The sequence below is a fragment of the Mycena indigotica genome, assembly GCF_014461135.1.
Source record: "Mycena indigotica strain 171206Taipei chromosome Unknown Mind.scaff0002, whole genome shotgun sequence".
NCBI lineage: Eukaryota > Fungi > Basidiomycota > Agaricomycetes > Agaricales > Mycenaceae > Mycena > Mycena indigotica.
The window spans coordinates 438444-463145 of record NW_023503001.1 but is presented as its reverse complement, the minus strand read 5'-3'; the positions used below and the strand labels follow the sequence as shown (position 1 = coordinate 463145).

The window sequence follows — 24702 nt, the reverse complement described above, 5'->3', positions numbered from 1 at the left end:
AGTTTTGATTCCCTCAAAAGGTAGTGATCTGGCTGAATTGATCAAAATAGGACAGGATGTTCTTTACTGTTGTAAGTGGAACACAATACTATAGTATTTTACTGATTTCAAATGTCACGTGTCACAATGCCATTATTATACGAATTTTTTTCGCATGTCACGTGAATTTAAGCAAAATGATGTCTCAAAATTGGAATTTTTAACATTTTCGGGTGCCTCCGGCGCCAAGAGTTGCCTAATTAGGCAATTATACAAATTCAAATTTTTGTATGTGATGTCACACGTAAAATGCCATTCGAATCAAAGCAAGATTTTACTGTATGCCAAATATGATAAGCAGGTAAGAGGTGATGCAAAATTCAACCCGCAGCTGAATTGGACATTTTAACCAAATGGCAATGGGTCACAGGCCCGCTGAATTGATTGAAATGGGTCAGTATCTTCATTATAGGTTATATGGTAAATAAGGCCTCTGGGAACACTCACTGTATAGTCACTAGCACATAGGGTCATACTGGACTATCCAATGGTACTATATCACCTAGTGCTAGGCATTATTATATTATGATTTATGATTATAGCTGTGATCAGCCAATAATTTTTTCCAATATGTCATAAGTATATGATACACATCCTGAGCGAAAACCAGTTTTAGCACTATTGTATGTGACAAATCAGTCACTATCGGTCAATATCCTTGAATTTTTTAAATTGTGTCTTCCAAGTTCCTATTTTTTCACCTGCTTCTGTTTAGGCGACAAAGCTTACAGATAGCTGGAAATGATTTGAATGTTGATGTACTCACTAACCTTGTTCAAGTATCCGATCATCAGACGCCAAGGGATCAAATCACACGTCACTGATCTGGCGGAAGAGCTTCGCCGCCCGCCGAGCGACGACGACGACGAGACCGGAGGGGCTGGTACTGGGAGAGGCGAGAAGACGGGCGGGACCCACGACGCTTGGGCGTTTCGTCTAAAAGACTCCTCAGGTGGTGACGTTCCCTTATATATGTGTGACGACTACTGATCTGATCATTGGTCAAGTCATAGCTGCTGACATTTGGGGAATGGAATCCTGCCCCAGGGCTAGGACTCAACATATCCAGCAATCACTATACCCTCCCATTACTCTGGCACTAACATCAGACCAGTACATCTGTGTCATTATGCAGTGAGTCAATGGGATGCATAAATAGTAATAACTTCCCCTATACTGGATTTCAAACCATGGCAACCAGGTCAGTGGAGCAGAAAAATTCATGGTGAACTCAACAGAATAGGTGCATATGAATTTGCGCCACATAACGGATCTTAAACCATTGCAACCTGGTCAATGGACCAGGAACGTATAGCAAAATCAACGTGTATATGTGCAAAATGCAGGAAAAAATTCCATTTATACTGAGATAGTAGAAGGAACAGAATAAATTGTCAATTTTTTCGAAAATCCGAATGCCTGTGCCGCCGCCCATAGGGACCCGCAGGGTCCCGGGCGGCACAGGCTGAGGATTGAGAAAAAAACAATATTAAACGTTCGATGCATATAGTCTGTCACGACTAACCTGCCAATCACACCCGTTCTCAGAGGGCGGTCACTGGTCAAAGGCAAGTATAGGGAAGAGGCCAGAGCTATGGTGGATTTGCCAATCCTTTATAGCCCTCTAGCTTATCCTACTGCAACTTAGTCCATTTGTGGTGGGAGCCGTTCCCAAACTTTTCAGTTCCACATTTGGCAGTCCAGTGCACTCTAAGGGTTCACAGACAACAGAGTTTCCCCACCAGAGGGAACAGACCAGCTTATATAAGCATAGTGGCCATGTTGACTAATCCACCTTGAAGATTAGCAGGGTGCGTCTATCACATATGGTTAGCACCCGTTGCAACTATCACCATTCTGTGAGCATCAGGTTTCCTGGTCTCAGAATGAGTTGACTTGGGTGTTCTCTGGCATGGTTAAGTTTGACCACCCACACAGAGATGGATGTAGTGGAGCAGAGCTCAACAGCTAACATCATGACATATGGATATCTGATTTATTGGCTGGACCAGCTTGCATGTGCTCTAAAGAAGTAGACACTTTCCCTGTCCGCGGTAGCACTGGTTGGCAATAAGCCAACTAGGCTCCAGGGAGCGGCCATACAACCTGACACTGTGGCGGTGAATACGTTGTGGCTCACTTCATATGCGGCGGGGGAATGCAATCAAGTTTAACTCCAAAGCTGTATTCACCGTACTCAAGATAATTGAATACATATGTGGGGATACACGGAGGTATAACAAGCATCTGCGTGGCTACTCATTCATCGCAGCGCGTCTATGGGTGTCGACACACTGCGGGGGGTATTGAACTTTCGCCCAGAGACGGGTCCATCATACCGAGTTGGGAAAGCCCGAGGTATGTCGGTACGGGTTACGACCAACGGCCAGCTCCCATCGGTTGTCGAGCGAATCAGGTCTCGGGCGAGGGCTGATGCTCATGATGACAATGGGGGAGGACACCATCAGCCAGACACACTGGGTGTGTCTGGTTGAGCGGGCGCAACTGGCCACATCCGGCACAACTATCCCCTCGGCGCCTGATGATTCAAGCGCGAAGGTGGCGGTGATAGTTGTTGACCGGGTGGGGTCAAGCACGGCGGCGAGGCAAGGCGGCGCGGGCGGAGACCCAGCGCAAAAGCCAGTGCAGGTCGTTAGACCGTTGCACGAGCGCCTCGGCTTACGCGTGCAGCCGGTAAGTGAGCGTGGCTGTGCGGCCGGCGACAAGCGAGCGGTTAACGCTCGTAGAGACTTCGCATATGGGCGTGGCCAAACGGCGTGGGCCTGCGCCAAAGGGCGTGCACGCCCGTGATGGCGTGGGCGTGGCGTGGGCGGGCGTGGGACACTTTCGGCGCCTTACCGGCGGCACCGAGTGAGCTATTTCCATGGCTCAATGCCTATTTAATAGGTTTCCATCGTCCGAATGCACGCTTCGACTGGGATTTACATCCATCAACCATGTTTGATCGTCGCCTTCCACAATGCCAAGACATCTTGGCAAGCCATTCAACGCCTCTCCGCAACCTCCACGGCTTGTGCCAGCCTTGCGGTGAGTTACGGCGAGGATGGAACACCCACCATTTCTAGGGGCCCCGGTCAACCTTCCCATATCGGCGAGTCCGACGGCGACGGCCCGGAGCGTTAACCCGGGACTAGTCACGCTATGATCCGACGTTGAGCGCACGAACCGCAGAGCGCGAGCGCGGCCGTGGCTCACTCACTCCGGGTTGGTCGTGCACTGCCGTCGTCCTCGGTGGACACCACTTGTTTGTACGTTAGTCTCGGCGCGCCGACCGGAGTGAAGGTGCTTCGCGGACCGGCCGGTGACCGGCAGTGTGGACGCGGCCTAAGTCAGCGTGAGTAGTGACTGACTGAGGATGGATGTCCGGGGATTCCGGGGACTCCAAAGGTACAGGAATAAGGCATAAGAGTTGGGGACTTGGGGTTATATGGAAGCCCACGCCCGTTTGTCGGGCGTGCCAAGACGACAAACGGGCGTGCCAAGACGACCAATGGGCGTGGCACGCCTGATGGGCGGGCGTGGGCTTTGATCGTCAGCCAAATCCCACGCCCACGCCCATCCACGCCCGTTGGCGCAGGCCCACGCCCATCGGGCACGCCCGAAAGTGAGCTCTCACGCTCGTAGGTCGTCCCGGCCGCGCCAGAGGCTGGCACTCGCCCGATGGCTTCCGGGCCACCCATAACTAAGGCCCCCGGGGGCTAGCTCGCGGCTCGGGGCCGGACGGGTGGTGGATTGCCATGCGCCGGGCGTCGGCGAAGGTGAGCGCGGGGTCGGGGCATGCGGACAGGCGGGTAGCGGTGCCCGGAGGTCGCAGGGGCCGCACGACAGGCTGCACCGGCCCTAGGGCGGTCGGCGCTCCCGCTACCGCAGCCTATCGGTCGGGTATACGACGAAAAGTCGCGCGGGAGGCGGGCCGCCGTTCGGGCGGGGCGAGGTCATAGTGACCGCGGGGGGCCGCCGGCCTTTGTTGTGTCGACAGGCGAACGCGCGTGTGCGCGCTCGGGACCACGAGAAAGCTTGTAACAACAAGTTACAAGCAGAGAAGTGGTCAGTGGCGGTCAGGAGGCTGGCGCAAGCGCACGCACCAGTGTCCCAGCTCCGGGTCTCGATCCAACGGCTCCTTGGGGGCAACGGCGGACCTTCCCGGTGGTGGCGCTGGCAAACGGCGGGGACCGGGGGTCGTTGACGTGGCGGGGCGGGTGGAACAACGGCTGACGTAGTCGATGACGTGTTATCGATGGCGATCGATGGCGGGCGACATCCTTTACTCCACTCCACCAATTAGGTACGGTCAAATATGTCCGAACGATAGTCCGAACGTGAAGTCCGAATGAGATTTGATGGGAAGCTGTTCGTCACGTCCGAACGCCTCGTTTGCATACCGACTCCATGAGTCGGTATGCACCTTCTTTGCACCGTCCGAACGCCCACTACCCCTATCACCATGGTCCGTGCACATCACGCCGCGATCGCCCAAGCTTCTCTCTTGCCTCTCGTCCCCCATGCCCACCCAGCCAGCCAACCGTCCAAAGAAAGATGCGCCATCAGCAAAGATGAAGAAGAAGGCTTTGAGTCGGCCATCGAAGAAGCTTCGTGTCAACGATGAGGGCTCTGAAGGACAGGAGAAGGAGAAAGAACAGATGGTGATACCAGAGAAACTGGAGAAGAACCCGTGTGTTGTTTTCACCTCTACCTAGGATATCACTTACACTACCGACAGCTTTGGCGAGGACCCTGGGAAGACCACTAAGCTTCTCAGCCTCATTGCCGACAACGAAGACTGGAAGAACAAGCTCTTCCCTCCACCAGGCCAGAATATGTCGACAGAGAAGGGTGGGGGACTGTCAGCCTCGGCTGTGCACTGGAAGCTGGCGCAGCTGCTCTGGGGCGAAGACCACAAGGCTTACATGGACTGGCTTTCGCATCCTGGGCGGAAAGCAAAGGAGCGAGGAGCAGTCAGCGACAGAGTCAAGAACCGATTGAAAAAGTGCGTATTTCTTACTTTTTGTCCATATATGCCTTGACACAGTTCAGGCTTTGCACTCAAACGAATGAGATACGAAAGGAGATGAAGCAGACGGGAGCTGGGAACCAGATGACGAAGGAAGAGCTGGAGAACTTACCCGAGGATGATGAACGACGTTCTGCCTGGGGTGTGTCGTCTTTGCTATATCTTTATCTCACTCACAGTGTCCACAGGTGCCAAACTCGATGGCTTTCCCTGGTACTGGACGATGATTGAGCTCATCGGCAGCCGACCCAACTCGCAGCCTGTCGCCGTCGGCAATAGTGCTTCTACGCAGTATCTTGTTGTCGATGACGGTACTGAGCACTCAGATGGGCCACCTCCTCTGCACGAGCCTGACGACGACTCCGATCATGACTCCAAGCATGAGAAGGACTCAGACGATTCTTCTGGTGATGGATTGTCTGACGAGGATGTCGATTCGGCAGTGGAAGAACAGGCGGGCTCAAAGCGCAAAAAAACAAACGCCAAGCCATCTCCGTTCACGCCTGCGAAGCCTGCGACCTCGGGGCCATCTGGACCTGCAGTAAAGAAGGGTAAAGCGAATGATTTCAGCACAATGGTCGAGCACGAGCACGAGCTACATCAGAAACACATCAAGCTGGCCAGACTCGAAGCAACGGCAGATATCGAGCGCAGCCGAGCACAGGGAATCCATTCGAAAGAGGTCGTGGGACGACAAATGCAAACTAAACTTGCGCGGGAGAAGCGCAAGCTGGAGCAGGAGAATTTCGAACGGAAGATGAAGCTACTGGAGGCAGAGGTTCGGTTTGGCCGGGATGCAGTACGGGGTATGTTTCCAGAGGAGTATAAGCAGTTCAACAACGACACGACGGTCTACAGCTCGCCTGCGCACTCTCATCAAAACTCACCGGGTCCCTCTCATCAAGGATTTGGCTTTCAGTCCTCGTCCGAGGGAGGGTACGAAAGTCAAGGGTACGAAAGTCAAGATGGATTTTCAAATGAACTTCGGTTGTATCCCTCTGGAGGTAGTACTTGGTAGTAACTTTTGCATCAATCTATCCTAAATCTTTGTCTACGATTGTCTAATGCATTTAGTAAATACTCTTTTAATTCATTTCGCTTAGCCTTTCCTGCTGCAAGTCTTGCTCGCCGTCCAGCTGATGTTCCCTCCATCTCCAGTGGTATTTCCGAATCTGGGTTCTCTCGCTGAGGACCATTGCGCCTGCGTCGTATTTCAGCTGGGATGAATGGGTCATTCTCAGGTGCAGTGTATTCAAGATTTGAAGGCCGTTTGGCACGCAGCTTGGCCTCGTGAAGAAGCGCAAAGTTGTGAACAACGACGCATGTCATAATCCATTGCGTTACATAGGTGTGGTCGCGGTCGTTATTGATGGTGAGACGTAGACCCTTGAGCGATTGTAGTCGGCCCTTCAAAAACCCAATGCAGTGCTCAGAGCGAACACGGACATAAGAGACGTGGTTGTTGAAGATAGTGTTATCGGGATCTTCGCGTTCGGGACTTTTGAAAGGGGCAGTCAGCCATCGGGAGATTGGGTATGCGGCATCACCCCAAATAAACTCTCCAGACAGGAGCAGTTTATCAAGCTCTTGATAAACACGAGTTCCCGTCCAGGCAGTGGCATCATGAGTGCTACCCACATAGCCATATCCGATATCGACGATCTGTAGGTTCGGAAGGTTGATAACCTGACATAGTCGAATTAGCCAATCCACAAATTATCACAGAGCTTGGCTAACCTGGAGATTCATCGAGTAATTCATCTTTCGGTCGAAGTAGCTTGGGCCAAACCAGTTTGGCCGAGTCGCCAATGGAATCAACGTGCCATCAACCATACACCAGCCATCTCTCCACTCTCGACAACCAGATGTTTTCTCCACCCAAGCTTTTGCCTCCTCCTTCTCTGAAGCGGTTGGCATGCGAACATATTCGGCCAACATTCCGCTTCCCAAAATAGCGGTAATAACACGGCGTGTACACCGAGGTACTGTCCCCTTCCCCAATCCCGACCACCACGACACAGCTTGAAGTGAAACCCCATTTCCGTCGTGACCGAACTGATAAAGCGCTACTGCCAGCTGAATTTCGACAGGAGTCTGACCGTAGTTGGAGTTGTTAGTGAAGACTGCATGTCCCTCGATTTTCCGAAGCAGTTTATCGAATGTCGTAGGCCAGATTCGAAGCTCGCCTCGGAATGCAAGCTTGTCTTTATGTTTCCATGATTCAAGACAAGTCTTTAGACGAGACTCTGGTCGAATGAGAGGTACCCGTGGGACGCTGTAGCGCTGAGCGTACATCTCCCGGATCTGTGCTTCGACCCAACCCAGAACCCGAGAAGAAATGATGGGAGTACGGCGATAACGTCTAGGAATTCGTAGATGCTCATTTCGCAGGTCAAATGAGTCCACACTGGAGTCTGAGTCTGAATTTGAAGAGCGCAAGCGGGAACTGGAGTCTGAATCAGAGTTGATTGAGCTGCCTGTAGTATCGCCATCATCTTCACTTTCAAGTCCGCCTGTATGATCGAGTACAAGTGGCTGTCGTAGACGACTCGGAATGCCAAAGGAAAGCCGTGTCATTCGTTGTGACTGAGTAGCAGTCAGGCCCAGTGAGCGGAGACGATGCTGATGCCTCTGACGTAGGTGGGAGCGGTGAAGCATCCAAGATGCTGCTGACTTCCGTAGGTGTGCTGCACGTCCATGGCGGGAGTCAATACGGGCCATAATGGAAAGGAGTGAGGTCACAAGAAGTCACATTTATTTTTATGAGAAGAGATCTGATACACGGTGGGGTATTTGGCATACGTTCGAACGTCGTTCGTGGTGCGGTCAAACCTGACGTCCGAATAGATGTCCGAAAACATGCTGATTCGGACCCATCATTCGGACCATGTTCGGACCGTCGTTCGGACATATTTGACCGTACCTATTGACGTACGCTGCTGCTGGAGCCCGATGGATGCAAGCAGTGGTGTACCCCCAGAAAGCGAGACGCAGACGATGCGGACGGCGCTGCTGCTGCTGGGCGTGCAGCACAGGCTGCTGGAGAACGCGGATACGCGCATCCCCGACGCGCCGGCGGTGCTCGGGAACATCCGGCGCGTGCTCGAGGCGGCGCGGACGGCGGCGGCGGCGGGCGCAGACACGAATGCGAAGCCGCGGATTGTGCACGTGCGCCACGCCGGCGCGGCCAGCGACCCGGAGGAGGCCGGGGCACTGCTGCTGCACGACGGGCAGGCGGACGAGATCGTCATCGACAAGCAGAGGAACAACGCGTTCGCAGAGCCCGCGCTCGACCGGCTGATCCGGCCCGACGTCGAGGTCGTCATCGTGGGCGTCACGTCGGAGTACGCTGTCAAGTCGAGTGCGTCGCAGTGGCCCTTTTTTCTTGCGCCGATTTGCTCACACGAGGCTTAGCGGCCAAGGCAGCCATCGAGCGCGGCAACACCGTGATCCTCATCCGCGGCGCACACGGCACGTACGACCACACCGAGCTCAACAACCACAGCCACGTCAACCGCGGGGCCAAGATCGCCGCCAACGTCGAGCGCGAGCTGGACAAGGCCGGCGCGATGGTGCTCGATATGGAGTTTGTGCCGAATCTCTTCGAGGGCCGGTAACTACCGTCATGCTGTCGCTCGGCGGATAACAGGACACACGAAGATTGCTCCTGGCGACGCGACGTCCCGCCATCTCTCTCTGAGTCATGTTACACACACGCATTTCACTTGGTTCTTGAGGGTAGAATAACATAGCGAGTTTTTTGGGCCATAATGGTGACATGGACATTGGACATTGAATACTTGGAGTCTTGGACAATACTTATTGTTACACGTCGGGTTTGTAATATCTTGCCAATAGTATCGGTCTGGTTCGCTGAAGACTCAACTGTTAGTGGTCTTTTTTTTATACCAGTCACAAGTCTGATTCTGAGTGGTATAAAAGAAAAAAAGTTCCACATCCTTTTTAGCTTTCTGGAATAGTGACTACTGAGAACCAGCATTCCTTCTGATTTTCCCCCATTCGAAAGCCGTAAGTTTCCAGCTCATCGCATGACCTGTGTGCCAGACCCAAACACTGTCCGTAGGAGCTTAGCGAGTCGAACGAGGAAGAAAATGTACATTCAAGTTGAGGGTATGAAAAGAAAACAGGTCAAGTAGTACAAATTATTTTTTGTGTTCTGGCGACCAAGACTCATACCACGCGGCGCATCGCGCTGCCCTGGTCGAACGTCGACCCGATCGAGCCGAACTTGATGTTGGAGTAGATCACCTGCGCGTTCGGGCTCTGCGACTCGACGTCCGTCGGCGCGCCGGAGGAAGGCGAGCACGTTCCGCGGCTGATCGAGGGGGAGGGTGTGAGCTATCAAACAGGGAAACAGACCAGTGGACCTACGTGACACCGGGTGCGCTGGCGTCCTTGTTCGGCGGGTATGGCGCGTCGAGCCAGAGCATGTTAGCGGCATGGTCGTCCTGTAAATCATCAGCAACCTGCCTCTTCAGCGAAGAGCCCGCTAGCAAGACCTACCCAGATCGACATGACGAGGACCATTCCGGCGGAAGAGGCCTGCGATATGCCGGACAAGCCGCCCTTCTGCGCGAAGGTGTTGGTGTCGCCGAATGCCGTCTTTTCTGAAGAGCGGTCAGTATCCCAATGTCTCTTCTACCCCCAAGATCTACGCACGGGAGGCACAGAAGTCGTCCGTGATCGAGTTGCCAGAGACGCCGTCGACAGCGCTGTCCGAGTTGGCGTGTACGACGCCGTTCTGCACGTAGAAGCGCTTGATCTCGGTGATGGGGCTGCCGATGAACTGCGTGACGACGGTGAACTTCTGCGAGGTGTCGATGGTCATGCCCGGTCCGTAGAAGTCCGTCACGCCCATGCGGTACGAGTTGAAGTCGCAGCCCGCCTGGTCGCAGGTACCCGAAGTGCTGTGGAGGAATGAGCAACGATCCAAGGCAGACAAGCGCGAGCCCTTACACATTGGGTGCAGAGCATTCAGAGCCAGTGCAAGTGCTTTGACCGAGGGTCGCTGAAATCGGCGTCAAAATTAGGAGATGGGGAAGCAGCCTGTAGAGACGTACAACATGGGTGGGGCGTGAAAGCGGTCGAGATCTGGCCACAACTCAGAGAGGGGAACAAGATAGGACAGATTACCTACGCTGTTGGCCTCCCAGACGTCCATCTCGGGGCAGCAGGTGCCCATCTCGCCCTGTCATATGTCAGTGCATCCCTTGTCAAGAACGGCAACTAAGACTTACAGTGCCCGCGTTCGGGTCGTTGTCGCTGCCCGTCCAGCCAACCGAGTTCGCCACGCCATTGATGAATTTGATATCGCGGGGGCACTGCGCGTCGCAGTAGCCCGTGCCGAACTTCGGTCCGGCCTTGTTGTTTCCGTTGGATTTCGCGACGCCTCCATCCTCGTCCATCTGCACAAAGTAAAGCGCACCGTTGAGGCCGCAGGGGAGTTGCGAGACGTCCACGTCGAAAGTCTGGTGCGAATCAGTGTGGGCAGATGTCGACCGAGGAAACGCGGCTCACGAATTCTTTGTTCTCGAAATCAAACATCTGGTACGCTGAGGTGCTGCCGGTGCCCATGAGGTAGACACGGCTGCCGATGTTCTTCTGCTGGCCTTGCGTGACGAACTTGAGGGTGAGGGCATTTCCGCTGGTCGTGATGCCGTATGTGCCTACATACCCGCGCATGAGCGGCAACATCCCTGAAAACAGAAAGCCGTGCCGGAGTAATCAGCGCCGTCGACGGCACACGCCTGAGCGCACGCAGTCCCATCGCTGCCGCAGACCGATTGGTCCCAAGTGTTTCCGGTCTGTCGTAAAACAAGGTGAGCGCAAGATATAAAATGCACCCTACAAGCAACGCACATAACAGTTCGTAAAGCCAGAGGCGCCTTCGTGGGTCCACCGCCAGTTGGCGTCAATGACAACAGAGCCAGACTCTGTTGTGCAGGACGAGCCGCCAGTGCCGGTACAGGTCGACCATGTGAGCGGGGGATGGTTCTCCGCAGTGTTTGTGCCCGCAAGCTGGCCGAGGACAGCAGGGAGGAGAGAGAGAAGTGAAAGGAAAGCCGGGGGTGACATTTTCCGTAGTAGACTGTGCTCGAGTGAGGAGTGTCGAGGACTGCTGGAATCGCAGAGCCGCGTCGCCCATCTTTTATAGGCGCGTCCGCCGCTACTAGTTGCAGTTTATCCGAACGCACTGTAGCGAAGAGGTGGGGATGTTCTTCGGAGAGTGAGAGAGCATGCCTCCGTGCTGGCCCGAAGGAAGAGATGAAGGCGCTCCACGGTTACGAAGGCAGAAAACGACAGAAAAACAGGCGTGCCGGCGGCTCGCGCTGTCAAATGACTGTCTAACACGCTTTTCCGAGCTTTTCCCCGCATGCCGTGTTGTGGAGACTTGTTGATTGACTTCGTGAAGCGCCGACTCCTCAATTACTGGGTCTATACTTGGCGCCGTAAGGTTTTTGAAAGAGTGAAAGGCAATGGTACAACGAAGACGCATTAGTCCAGCGAGTTCAAGATAAGTAGGAGCCAAGCATGTTGTTGGATGGCTCACCAATATCCTTGGCGCGAAACCTCGCTTTGACATAAATTAACTGTCCGGACTCCCGCCTGCGCAAATGCCAGCGAAAGCACCACCTGATGTGTGGGCTCCACACCGGGATATCAATGAGTATACAGGTTCCAAGACGGGGCGACGGCCGCAGTCGCGGCATAGCGACCTCGGGGGAATGGCTCCACATCAGCGTGTGTCGGTCTTCAGCTAGTCGTCGCCAGAATTCGAGGACTCGAGACCGCTGGAAGTCTATGCGGCAGAGGTCGGCACGCCGCCTGTACCTCGGAGTGATGTTGAAAGTGGAGTCGTTGCGCTGGAGACGAGCGGCATAGGTTGGAGAATGTGGAGCGGAAGGGAAAAGAAGAAGACGTGGGCGATGAGTCAGCGCGTGACATGCGAGCGACAGATTTGTGATCCGATCCTCAACGGCCGATCAATTCACCATGATGCCATCGTCGGTTAAACGGTGCAGAGTTGCCAAGCTCAAAGATCGTCCTCCATCCCTTGGCGTGTGCGGCGTCAATTTAATTTCTCGCTGTGGCGTACGCTGCGTAGGTAGATACGGGAGAACTTTGCTTCGAAATCACGACTGAGGGTACCGATGAACCGGCGCAGCGGTGTTAGCCGTTCGTGCCAATCGTAGGCTCCGACGGGACTGCTTAGCGCAGTAACTCCGCAGTGTATGTGACAGTGTGTCTGAGCACTACTTATCGTGCAGGTAGCGTGCGTGGCGGCCAGCAACGCCCTCCACCGTGTGCAAGCAAGAACATTATCTGGTGTCTGCGTTTGATCACCGTAAGTCATGATACTGTTGGCGGTGGTAGGATCTCACCTCCAATTATCTGGCTAGGAAACTTGGAACCATTGGCATGTCTGAGCCTGACCGGTCCTCAACCAGAATCTTCAATCTACCAGCGCCGATCACTTTGGTCGCGTCGATTCTTGTCTGCGGGCACATCATCCTCTCGCTCCTCCCTGCAACCCTGGACGCATATGCCCTGCCAGTATCTCTCATCGTACACTTTATGCGCATTGTCGCCGGCATCGCCATGCTCACAACAGTCGTACTACTGTACGCACTCCTGCGGACCTGCGTTGCCGCCTTCCGTGGCCATCGGCAATCTATGGAAGATACTTCTGCCGAATGTGGCGGAACCCCGCCGGATGACCCGGAAACTGCCGGCCCGCACCCACTTGTGGAAGTGCTCGCCTTTTTGGTGCTGTTGGCGCTCTCCGCCGGATACCTCCTTGTAGACTTGTGGACCGCAGAAGTGATCCAGTTCGATCTGCCGCTGCACGCCTGCCTATTGGCCCTCGTGATGCACGAGTCAACGTGTATCGCGGAGGTGCTGGTTCTCGTCGGTGCAATTTCCATTATTGGTTTGTGGGGCCGGATCGACGCCACACTCCGCTGGCGCATCCTCACGGTTCGGGAATTGGGCTTCGAGGACACAAAACAGGGTCATTGACGAGAAGGGCACGGCGGCAAAGTATATAGTATGAACATATCTATACTACATACTAAGATGTTATCATGATTTTCTTTGTTTGGTTGGTCATATAGTTAGAGTCAGATTAAGGCTCATTTTCAATCTAAATTCTAACCAAGGCCTGATACAGCTTGGGTGCGTAGATTTATTAAAGCTTGTATATAGTGCTGGCCAGAATGATATTATGGTTGATTAAATATTGAATATATTCAGAGTATTATGAATATGTTATGCCCTTGATAGATCACTTGAATATGTTTATGTTTGAATATATTATATTATATTCTGACTATACTATATTACTGTAGCATTTTATTCAATTCGGCGCTCGAAATTGGTGTGACATCGGCGCCGAAATGAAATTTTCGGCGTCCGGCGGCTTCAAGTGTGACCGCCGAAAATTTTGGGCAGATTACGGCGCGGCCCGCAGGGCCGCGCCACCCAAAAATAGTAAATCAGCCGAGGGAATTCGGCATCTGGGCTGTCGAGTGTGACCGCCGAAAAAATTTCGGCCTTTTAAGGCCGGTGTGACGCGTGACCGCCAAATTGAATAAAATGCTACAGTATGCACAGAATATTTAACTATAGTAAAGTGTGGATGATCACAGCTATTTTCTCAGTCCATGTACTCAGTCATAGTACTAACCCTTAGTCTGAATTAGCCCTACTTCTGATAAATGTCATATATTATCTATTATATATGGTGATTCATACAGTAGCAACAAGTGTCAGGAGTGATCACTATCCAGCCTATATCTTATGTTTTTAATTTCTTTTCTAGCAGTAAAGATGTCAAATATATCAAGAGATATGCATGCTGGATCATAATTGAATATATTCATAAACATATTCATATTTTTGATATTATACTACAAATATATTATTGTGTTGGATGATATGATTATAATATATGATGCCTATAAAATAATATAATCATATTTGGCCAGCACGACTTGTATAATATATTTCTAGTCATCTATATTATGATTTTTATAACTTCCAAAGTGTGGGGTTGTACTGTACTGTAGTATTTTACTCAATTCGAATGCCAAAAATGGCGTGACATTTGATACGAAAATTTGAATTCGAATTATTGCCTAATTGGGAAGTTCTTGGCGCCGGAGGCGCCCGGAAACGTCATAAATTACCTTTTTGGGACACAAATTTGAGCAAAACAGTGTGACATGCGAAAAAAAATTCGAATTTTATAGCAAGTGTGACGCGTGACATCCGAACTGAGTAAAATACTACAGTAGTACTACTACTGACAATTGCAGCATTTTGATCAATTTCAATTGTATCTTCTGTAAGGACAACCCCAGAGGCTTGAGATCAAGGTCCTAGGATCCAACCCCGTGACTTATCAACCTTTTATCAAATCAGCATAGGTGTTACACTCAGAGCAAAGCTTGCAGCAGTTTGGAAACGGCTGTAAGGGCAACCCTGGAGACTCCGACGAAAGCCTAGCAGGGGAGGATCCAAAGCGTGAATAAGAGCTATGGAAATACACGGAGGGACCGACCTAGCAGGGGAGGATCCAAAGAGAAGAAACTCTAAGGGTCCGCCTGCTAGGGCGCCAACTATATACTGGTCGTCCATAGCTGCCAACGTAGAGTGCAGAAGGCCTGAGCGGCGTCGCGGGCTCTGTCCCAAGGTGATTGTTGGGAGGGTCTTGACGGATCGGTGATTGTGCGGGCGAAGGAGGCCGTGGACGATGGTCGGGGTGGGTCGGAGCGTCCGAGGGGGCGCCGGTCGGATGCGCCTCGGATGCGTTCGGAGGGTCCGAAAGAGGCCGAAGCGGGGGTTCCCCTGACACATGCTTTCCTCTATCTTATATATGCTTATGACTCTATGTAGATATCGTCTTGTCAGGTATATACTCAATGCAGTCCTGTTGTTATTCACACAGTTCTGATATCGTCTTGTCACTGGTCATATCAGCTCAGTTGGTTTATAAAACTTAAAAACCAATTTATAAACAGGGTTTCAGAGGCCATTTTTATCAAACTGTTTGATAACCTTCAAAATCTTTAAAAGCCAAGTCCTATTCTATATCTTTTGTACTACCAATCATGACTATAGGATTGTCAGCTAATATTGGTTTTTGGTTTGAAGTTAGGTCCAATCTGATGACTTATTACCATTTTTTAGAAATGCAGTCTACTGTCCTGGAGTTTTACTAGTATTTGTTATCTTTCCAAGTTAATAACATATCCTCCATTTATCAGAAATAAATCCTACTTCAGGGCCCATTTTTTGACAGAAACCCTGGAATGATTGCTACAGATTGCAACCGGAACTGAGTTCAAAAGAATGGTAGGAGGCTCAAAAAGGGAAATGATGCTGTTCAACCTAACAACTAATAGAGGTCTAGGTGGTAAGAGTTCGTGGATAAGTCAAGGATAAGGATAGACCACGTGATACGTAGATTGTCTGATCCGAATGCACAGCCCCACCACGTGGCATTTATCTCTTTGCCTTCGACTGTCATGTCGAGTTGTTTGCAGACATACTTCCGCCGCCATGGCTCTTCTTCTCTCGCTCGTCATGGTTCTGTGAGCACTGAGCCCTGGATCCAGAGACCCTCGCACTGCCCCGTTTAACAGCAATTGCCTATTCGCACAGCACCGGCCTTCCGGTCCGCGCTGAAACGCGCGGCGCACAGACTGCGGTGCTGTTGGCAGCCCCGCGGTAGCGGTCTCCGCGTCCTGCGGGCGTTGTACGCTTCGCCATAGGGTGCTACGTGGCCGCCAAACAACCGGCAAAGGTTAATTATGAAGGAAGGCGGTGTGAACGGGTATAAGATACAGTACGCTCACCATGCTTTACTCGCAACCTTCACACCCTTCCTTTCCTCAGTCGACATGGTTATGCAGCCACAGCCCAGCAAGCCTCCGAGTTCGCTTAAGGGCGAGGTCGTCGTCCGGCAATACCGCCCCCAGGACCACGACCAGGTCTTCGCCCTGCTGCGAGTCGGGTTCGCTGTTGGCCGTGAGTCATTACCATCTGCCATCATGTTGCAGTTCTAAACGGCCACTGCAGCGGGATCCCCCGGTGAAACCGCCGTCCGTCGCGCGCTCTGGACCCCCGCTGCTTTCGCCTGCTACGCGCTGATCCTCGCCAGCACCGCCCTCTCCATCTTCGGCCAAACGCAGGCCGTGCTCGCGTTGTGTTTAGAGCTCCTCGCACTCGGGGTGTTGGTCCATCTCCGGCGCGGCGCGGCGCAGGCCTTCGAGGACTTCTGCACGAGGGCAGCGGAGGACGACCTGCGCGACATCCCGGCGTACTACCAGCAGCCCGTTCCCGGGAGTAGGGCGGGGTTTTGGGTGGCGGTGATCGGCGAGGAGGTCGTGGGGTATTTCGGGATGGGTGAGTGGTAGTTTGTGCACCGTGGGGCTGCAAGCTAACTGATGCCTCAGAACATTTGCCTTCCCGACCCACCATCGGCCACCTCCGCAGGCTCATCGTGTCGCCGTACCACCGCCGCAAGGGCATTGCGTCGAACATAATCGATGCCATTGTCGCGCACGCGCAAGCACAACCCACACTGAGCGACAACTTGAAGCTTGGATGCCCATATGCCGCCCCGCTGACTACGCTTGAGCTCGAGACAAGCGCGCTGCAGCCACCCGCGATAGCGCTGTACGAGCGCCACGGCTTCCGCGTCGTCGGCAGCCGGCAGATGCCCCTTGCGCGCGCGGGGCTGAATAACGTGACGGTGTGGAAGATGCAGCGGCCAGTATATGGTGGTCTGCATGCCAAAACAGCGTGACGTGTTTTCTTTTGGCTAATTTATCGTCAAAAGTAAAGATATTTTGTTGTTGCAATGGGCAACCGTAATTCCTATAGATTATATTCAATCGAGAATGTTCTCAGTATTTGAGTCTACCCCACGCCGAATAAGTACTTAGCCTCTGCAAATGCTGATGACATGACTTCAGGCCTTCCGAAGTCATCCGCCCACTGGTATGTATAGAGTCCGCTCAACTGTCCTTTCAATGCGCCCATAGTACACTCTAAGACGGGGTCATTCCGGCCAGAGTTTCGGCGGCGTTGCATGGGCGTCGACATCGTCTTCCTGAGACGAAGGGCATGACTAAGCACGGCACCGATCGGGTAGTAGGATCAACTCATTTGACAGCAGCCGTCACACCACTTTCCACTTCTTCTCCTTAACTGTCATGAGAGGTCGGTCAAACTCAGGCAAGACCGCCTCCATCTTCCAGGTTTACATCTCAGGTGTACGGACCATTGTTCCGATCGACTCCCGCCCTAGCAACGGCGAATAGATCGGGCGATGAAACGCGGCGCTGAAACTACGGGAAGCGAGCCTGATGTCCACTCATATATGAGCCCGCTCTTAGTCTCCAGGCTAGCCCTGTACCCCTTTGAACCACCTTCTCCCTTTCCTGCTTCCTCACCAGTTACCCCCACCCACGATGTACGCTGCCAAGTCACTCCTCGTTGTCTTCGCCCTGGTGGCGAGCGCCGTTGCAGAAGACAGGCCGCGCTCGTGGAGTAACTCGCGCCGACAGGCAGGAAGCCACCCCGTGCGTGTCGTTGCCGGTATTCTTTGCTTACTAGTACTCATGCTGTTCCATGCAAGTTTACCTTCGTCAACAAATGTGGCGCGCCCGTCACTCCTGTTATTACCGACACGCGCTGCGGCTACAGCCCGCGTATGTATCCATCTTTCTCTGTTGAACACTAATGTCATATTGGACCTCAGGATGTGCTGATGCCGTGCCCTTCTCTGGTCCACAGCCCGGCCAGCTTGGGCCGGGGCAGAGCAAAACTGTCACCGTTAATGCTCGGGTATGGCTGCTCCTCATCTTTCACTAGAAAACGACTCACTTAATCATCCTAGTGGGTCGGCCGTGTATTCGCCTCCCACCCCCAATGCGGACCCAAGGGCGAGAGCTGCACGATGGGCGAGTTTAATCTCGGTGTGTCGCCTCTGCTGCCATGATTGCTCGTGCTAACAATTCTCTTCCCAGACTCGGGCGACTTCTTCACCCCGCAGAGCTACGACATCAGCAATATCCAGGGCTTCACCGACTCCATGCAGATCGCCGCTTCGGGCTGCGACACCGTTACGTGCACCAACGCGAACTGCGGTGTACGTCTTTCCTACCCTTGAGTCTCGAGTTATCCTGAAGTCAAACATTAGTGCCGCAACGCGTACCCCATCGGCGTACGCGCTGAATTGTCTCATGTTGCTCGCAAGCTCATCGTGCTTTTTTCTAGGATCTCAGCGGCTGTGGCAATGACTCGCCCGTTCATGCGTGTGGCGCTGGCGGGATTGCGTTCACCGGTGAGTTATTTATGCCCGTTGGCCTGCAGAGCTGATCACGATCATTTCAGTTACATTTTGCCCATGAAGACACTGAAGAGTAGACTCAGTCAAGAATGTTTACACATAACTAAATAAGTACTTGGTGCCAGTGGGAACCTGTTTAGTGACCCATCCATACAATAGATAGGCAGCACTTGAGCACACGGTCCCTTGGTTGTTTATTCAAGTTGTGTCAATTTCCGTCGTTAGTGCGGAGATGGTTTTGCATCCATATTCCAAGCCCTGTTCGACGCATTATCAACTTATCATTGGCCTCGCACTCGCTGTGCCTACCGGATCCCCCGAGCTCCCACGTTGCCGCACGTTGCGAGGCAGCTTGTGCCCGTCTTCCCCTGGTGGGTAGACCGCTGTTTCATGCCCACATTGTTGTTCATGTCGAGGTATACGTACTAACTGGTGCGGAGAAGCAGTAGCTGTTTGATACTGGCCGAGTACCGCCATAGTGAATGGATTATGGAAGCATTACTACGATAGTAAAAGTAGAAAATGGGATATGTGGACTGGGAATCAATAGCATACGCAAGATTGAAATATAGACAGTGTGGAGTGGAGGGAAAGCAGAACGGTGAAGACGCGAGCGGCCAAAAAGTGGCTGTCTGGAGGGGAAAGGAAATATGAAGTATGATATGGGGTTGTAGACCGAGGAAAGGTAACGAGCGAGAGATGATTTGTAGCGGCATACATGATGCCTGATGCCTGAGCGAGAGAGTACGCGTGTTGCCCAAGATACTGTCGCTTTGGAAGGAAACGAGTATGGACGCGTTTGCGCACACCGTGACACCAGAGATGGCCATCCAGTCTCGCATAACCGTTTTCTCCCTCGGACACCAACAGTGGTACTTGAGCCGTGATCGAAAAGGCCGAAGGTGGCCGCAGGGAGCTGGAAAAGTGGAGAAGAAGGAAGCAGGGGCTGCGAAGGAAGGGCATGCGCGAGAGCAAAAACTGAGGCCCTATAGCATCGTGAGCAAGAGAGAGAGCTGTTGCGACTGCCACATACTGGTTGTCCGATGCAAGACAGTTGTATCCATTCACCAGCGCCGTCCCAAGGCTCCTCGGTAGATTGTCACCGCTGAAAAAGCCCAGCGGTCATGCCACATCAGAGCAAGTAGGAGTATGCAGCCTCGGTCTAGCTACAAGCACCGTCATTAGCTGCGCGCGGAATAAGCGGCAAACCAGCCCACATACCTTGTACCATGCCTACAACCTCCCCTCTTCGACGTTGCCTGGTGTCCCCCCCGAGAAAAGCGCAGGTCTACGTGGCTTCTGCTGGGTCGTCTTCAACTACGAAAAACAGTGTGGAGAGTGCCGAAGGCCTCCTGCAAGACGCTTCCAGCCGTAGAAGAGGATTGGAGAGGGTGGGTAGCGACGGGAGGGTACCCGACATGGTGGTAAGGGGGGAAAGGTGATTGCCGTTTTGGGCGACATCATGCTTGTCTCGAGCGGCGACGACGGGCTCCCCTCTTCCACCGCTGCGTCCGGTATCATTTCGACGGTCCCTCACTGTCTCCGCTGACCTCCAACAGACGATAGTGCCGTCATCCCCCAAGAACTCATCGACATCATCGTTTCCGGTGTCAATGACCGGCAGTCCCTCAAGGCTTGCTCCCTTGTTTCACGGCGCTTTTGCTCCCCCGCTCAAAAGCGTTTGTTCGAGTCGTTCAGACTTTCTCCCACCACCACCGCCCCCCAATACCGCCTGGGTCTCGCTGCTTTCGACAGCCTACAAGCAGGCTCGCCGCATATAAGCCGCAATGTGCGTAGGCTCACGATCGCCTGCCCATGGGAGGGTCACCGATATAATGCACCTGACTGGATGACCTATGAGCCGTTCTCCCGGGTCCTCGACCGCTTCGAACATCTCACCGAGCTCGTCCTCGAATCTAGCGGCAGTCCTGGTGTGACTGCACTCCCCTGGTGGAAACTGTCGCCCTCGGCCAAGTCGGCGCTAACTCGAGCTTTTTCGCAGCCTACCGTAGTATCGATGAGCTTTCGCAGTGTTTACTTTGGGAGTCATCGCGAGCTACGCAACGCTTTTTTACTGCCACACAAAACACATCTCAGCAGCCTCTCGCTGTGTGCCGTCGGCTTCGGACCAAGCGAGCTCATAGACGAACTTGATCCAACCCCTCAAGAGCAATCCGACAAACTACTCCTTCGAGATTCACTTCTTCTCCAAACCGAAGAATCCGCATTCGTCAAATCCCTCGGCAAACTGGTGGACGTCTGCGTCTTGCAGCACATGGAGTTCACTATCCAGACCAAAGACTGCGAAGAAGTAGCACAAGCAGCCTTCGTCCGTCCAGCACGAAATTTGAAGAGCTTGACCATCGTTCTAGAGCATGAGTTAAGTCCGTACCGCTTTCGATGCGAAGACAACACTTAAGCTTTTGTCAGCGGACACCAGCGAGCTATCGCTGAGTCATATGCTCCACCTGGACACACTCACAATCAAATTCGAACTCCTCTCCGAGCTCAAACCAGACAACTATCGCCCTGGTCAATGGGTGTCCCGTCTGGTCGCGCCCCCCTCGCCAAATGCCCACTCGCCCGATTCACTCTCGAGATTTTCGTCGGCGACACTGACATCCAGTATCCGAGCCTCCCTGGCAGTCTCATGAGCACACTCTCGCCGTTGGTTCCCGTATTCCGCTCATGGGTTGAGGGCGCATTTACCCCGCAGCTGACCATCCGGCTGGTGACCGAAGATTTCTATTTCGCCATCGACGAGATGGGCGCCGGCGTCGAGAACGATGTGTTTGAACTTGTTGGGAGTTTGGGCTTGCACACGGAGGTCGAACTTGTGCAGTATTAGGTCGGAACAATGGACCACACACCAGACTGGGAATGGAAATGTCTTTTAGCAGATATTCAACAGGGCTTATGAAAGATGTCGGCCCGACGTCTCCGAGTCCCACAAGCCTTGAATCTGACTCCTCAAGAATGGTTTTGACCAAACTAGGCATAGCACTGCACATGATAATTGCAGGTGCCAGGAAGTATCTTCTTTTTTTTTGGACCCCATTTTTTCAGATCCGGCGTGATGGGGAGCACATGACATGATGATGGGATATATCACCTGCTCGGTCACAAATACTTGTGGTTGTCTTCTCCCTCCATGGCCCCCCAGTCTATGCCACCAGAGCTCTGGCTGGAGGTCCTGAAGAACCTCCCGCGTACCGACCTTCCCACCACGCATTCGACGAACCGCGCACTGTCCCGCCTGACACATCCGCTGCTCTTTGCCGACTTCGCTTTCCCGGCCTTCGGCAAACGCTCCATACAACGAAACGTCGGGTCCTTCTGGCCTACTCCCAAACAAGGAGCATATTTGCGGGGGAAAATGGCACTGGGCACCGCTTATTCGCAACTGTAGTCTGTCGCGTTTTCCCGTTTCAAAGGAAGGAAGAAGACGGCGCCGAGGGTAACGAGGTGATGGACATCTTTGAGCCCCTGCTCGATAACATCCACCTTTTCACTCATCTTGTGGCATTGTCGTTGGACGGCATCCTGGTTAATGCCTCCGTGTTGGCCAAAATCATTGATGGAACTCCTGCACTTCGCGAACTGTCTGTGCGCAATATACTACCCACTGGCCCGATCGAAACCTTCACCTCCATCCAAGGAGCCGCGCAAATAACCCATTTCTCCTTCCTCGACGATATGGCCGATGATCAAGACCTCCTTGTCGTCTGGAAGAACTTCCTCAATCCCGTCTATTTGACTTCCCTTCGCTTGGAGTACGACCTCGATCTGTTAAATGAGAGTCCTGTCATGGCTGTGAACTACCCGCATGTCACACAGCTCGAAATACTCGCGTTGGATGAAGGACTGCGGATCCCAATCTCGGCAGTGGCAAGGCTGCTGCCACGCTTCCGGCAAGTGACGCGCCTCTCTCTACCGACTCTTCTGCTTGCGACGGAGGACCTGGCTCTGTTGAAGGATTCGATGAAGGACTATCTTCCCTCGCTAACAGAACTATCGAGTCCGCTGCCGATCGCTATTTTCCTCATTCCCCATGCCGCCAAGCTCACGACTTTGACGCTCAACTTCTCGGGCAATGCTGCGGGGCTCGCTTTGACATTGAACGGTTCTGTGTTCCCGGGAATAGCGACAATCGACCTCGATTTGGCGGGCAACAATTGGCTTGCAGATGAGCTGCTGCCGCCCATCGTCGTGTCTTTCCCAGCTCTCACCCGTCTGCGCCTCGCCTTTTTGGAGTATGTCAAGTTTGAACAGAGAACGAATGTCACTGTTGTACGCCGTTCACCTTCCCCGGTTGATCATACTACTGATAATCAACGGCGTTTAGGCGACACGATTCCTCAGCGCGCTGGGATCCTCTGCGCTCCTTCCCCCCACAATCCAGACATTCGTTCTTAAGTGGGAAATACACGTGCTGAGTCGTTCTGCGGTAGAACACTCATCGCAGGAAAAGATCGCGCTGGACGCCGCACGGGATGCGGTCTTTTCCCGGTATCCGAACTTGCGGAATGTCTGGTTCCACGGGGCGTCGTTCCTGGTTAGCATGAGAAGGAGTGGTGGTGGCGAAATTCTGCATCAAGAAATCAAGGAAGGTGATGCCAGTGTGCATGCTCAGACCATCGGTGGTGAGTCTGGTGACACGAGAGCGGAAACTCCAGCAGCCCTAGATGCCCGGAGGCTGAAGGAGGTTCGAGCAGAAGCTCACAGGTTTTGGGAACAAAGTGTGTAGTGGGGAAATACTTAGCATAGGTACGACATGTTGAACTACTAGTACAGCCGCAGCAGTGTAGCAATCAGCAACGTCTTGGAAGCTGAGCATAGGACACCAGTTCGTCCTCTTCGTTTGAATTACCGGTGTTGCGAATAAGCTCTACTCCGACTTCCAGCCCCTTGAACGCGCCCAACTTGCTCCGTACCGCAGCCTTAACTCCAATCTCGACATCTTCGCCATAGTCGGATTCGAAGCTGAGGCGGACCATTAAAGCCGGCGTGAAGTGGTGGTCCGCCCAAGGCGGGAAATGAGAGACGAGCTGGTCGAGAAATTCTTCGAGTGAAGCAACGATTCGGGAATGCCCGTCGCTGCTGCCGCGCTTGAGGGCGGAGATACCGATGATGACATGTGCGATGGATGGCGGCTTGTCGCCCGCGAGGGGAATGCACTCAAGGAGCATCAGGACGACGTTGTGGGCGCCGGCGTAGATGGAGCTAGCCTCCATTTTGAGATCCAGCTCGAGTGTGTGCAGCTCATGAAGGTGTCCGAGCGCGAGAAGGGGCACGTCTTGCAGCAATGAGCCGGGGCAGAAGCGAAGACTGGCGAATACATACCGTTATAGTCGTCAAATGTGATGAGAGTAATCTTCAGATGCTCAAGGTCAAGGGCGTGTTGGAGGATCAGCTCCTGAGCTTCATAGGCGTCGTACACAGAATACTGAAAGGTGAAATGGACGTGCTTGAGCGCCGGAATGTCGATGATTCGCTCAAAGAAAGGGCCGTCGGGCTCGTGAAGAGGATCACACTCCAGGGAATCCAGTCGTAGTTTCGGGAAGTCGTCCATAATGAAGTTGTCAGCCTCGCGGTCGAAGTTGGTATCGCGGAGTACCAGATGGCGGACGCGCAGCGGATGTGGGGTGGGGCTTGGCGGCTTGATTAACGCGAGGAGTGCCTGAAGACCGGTGGAGCGGATGGTCAACGACCGGATTGAGGGCAGGGCAACTATCCTCGCGAGCGCTTCCATCGTGTCTCCATGGAAGCTTTCCCATGTGCGACTCGTGTCGCCGTGAATGTGGCAGTTGACCACCAAGCTGTCGAGGGCGGTAAAGCGACGAATGACCTTCGCTGCCAGCGGCTGGGCAACCCATTCCCCATCCAGTCGACAGGAAATGGTCAGGCGACGAACTGCTGGCGCGATATGGGGACACGTTGAGAGCAGCCGATCCAGTTGTTCGAGTGGCGTAGCCTCCCGCCACACCTTCGATGGCTTGACCATGGTGAAGGAGACGAAGAGCCGCCGTTGAGCCGACGCGCTGAAGACGCGGGAAGCGAGGGAGCAGGACTTAAGTGTATGCTTGCTGTTGATGAAGCTGATGATGTGCTCCAGCAGCTCTGGCGGCAAAGCGTCTGTGAGGGGGCCCCATACAATGAGTGGGAGAGAGGGATGTCATGAAACACTCGCCAGACGGCATGAGCAGTGATTGCGATGGTGGCTGTTGACGACAAGGAAGAAATTACTAGT

The 24702-nt window shown here is 53.3% G+C and overlaps 8 protein-coding genes across 8 annotated transcripts; 4 read left to right on the top strand and 4 right to left on the bottom strand.

Annotated features, from left to right (window-relative positions):
- Nucleotides 1-6100: 6100 nt before the first annotated feature.
- On the bottom strand, nt 6101-7770 carry MIND_00182600 (DDE Tnp4 domain-containing protein; the record flags this gene model as incomplete). Its single annotated transcript, XM_037358740.1, has 3 exons — nt 6101-6757; nt 6809-7657; nt 7708-7770. The coding sequence occupies 3 exons, from the start codon at nt 7768-7770 to the stop codon at nt 6101-6103; spliced, it is 1569 nt and encodes a 522-aa protein (XP_037223835.1).
- Nucleotides 7771-8023: 253 nt separating this feature from the next.
- On the top strand, nt 8024-8688 carry MIND_00182500 (Isochorismatase domain-containing protein; the record flags this gene model as incomplete). The annotated part of the gene is made up of 2 exons (XM_037358739.1): nt 8024-8432; nt 8486-8688. The coding sequence occupies 2 exons, from the start codon at nt 8024-8026 to the stop codon at nt 8686-8688; spliced, it is 612 nt and encodes a 203-aa protein (XP_037223834.1).
- A 574-nt stretch (nt 8689-9262) lies between these two features.
- MIND_00182400 (Glucanase) lies at nt 9263-11367 on the bottom strand (the record flags this gene model as incomplete). Its single annotated transcript, XM_037358738.1, has 9 exons — nt 10952-11367; nt 10797-10896; nt 10610-10758; nt 10330-10560; nt 10149-10280; nt 9752-10100; nt 9596-9699; nt 9464-9540; nt 9263-9407 (listed from the first exon to the last, which is right to left on the bottom strand). The coding sequence occupies exons 1-9, from the start codon at nt 11165-11167 to the stop codon at nt 9263-9265; spliced, it is 1503 nt and encodes a 500-aa protein (XP_037223833.1). The 5' UTR covers nt 11168-11367.
- Nucleotides 11368-15996: 4629 nt separating this feature from the next.
- MIND_00182300 (uncharacterized protein) lies at nt 15997-16904 on the top strand (the record flags this gene model as incomplete). Its single annotated transcript, XM_037358737.1, has 3 exons — nt 15997-16123; nt 16175-16501; nt 16552-16904. The coding sequence occupies 3 exons, from the start codon at nt 15997-15999 to the stop codon at nt 16902-16904; spliced, it is 807 nt and encodes a 268-aa protein (XP_037223832.1).
- Nucleotides 16905-17571: 667 nt separating this feature from the next.
- On the top strand, nt 17572-18481 carry MIND_00182200 (Thaumatin-like protein; the record flags this gene model as incomplete). The annotated part of the gene is made up of 7 exons (XM_037358736.1): nt 17572-17682; nt 17739-17811; nt 17862-17947; nt 18000-18078; nt 18130-18251; nt 18303-18326; nt 18380-18481. The coding sequence occupies 7 exons, from the start codon at nt 17572-17574 to the stop codon at nt 18479-18481; spliced, it is 597 nt and encodes a 198-aa protein (XP_037223831.1).
- A 514-nt stretch (nt 18482-18995) lies between these two features.
- On the bottom strand, nt 18996-19516 carry MIND_00182100 (uncharacterized protein; the record flags this gene model as incomplete). The annotated part of the gene is made up of 2 exons (XM_037358735.1): nt 18996-19438; nt 19486-19516. 2 exons carry the CDS (start codon nt 19514-19516, stop codon nt 18996-18998), a joined length of 474 nt encoding a protein of 157 aa, XP_037223830.1.
- Nucleotides 19517-19914: 398 nt separating this feature from the next.
- Nucleotides 19915-21300, top strand: MIND_00182000 (uncharacterized protein; the record flags this gene model as incomplete). Its single annotated transcript, XM_037358734.1, has 4 exons — nt 19915-19966; nt 20012-20836; nt 20883-21057; nt 21099-21300. The coding sequence occupies 4 exons, from the start codon at nt 19915-19917 to the stop codon at nt 21298-21300; spliced, it is 1254 nt and encodes a 417-aa protein (XP_037223829.1).
- A 1963-nt stretch (nt 21301-23263) lies between these two features.
- Nucleotides 23264-24456, bottom strand: MIND_00181900 (uncharacterized protein; the record flags this gene model as incomplete). The annotated part of the gene is made up of 2 exons (XM_037358733.1): nt 23264-23748; nt 23796-24456. The coding sequence occupies 2 exons, from the start codon at nt 24454-24456 to the stop codon at nt 23264-23266; spliced, it is 1146 nt and encodes a 381-aa protein (XP_037223828.1).
- Between the last annotated feature and the right edge of the window lie 246 nt (nt 24457-24702).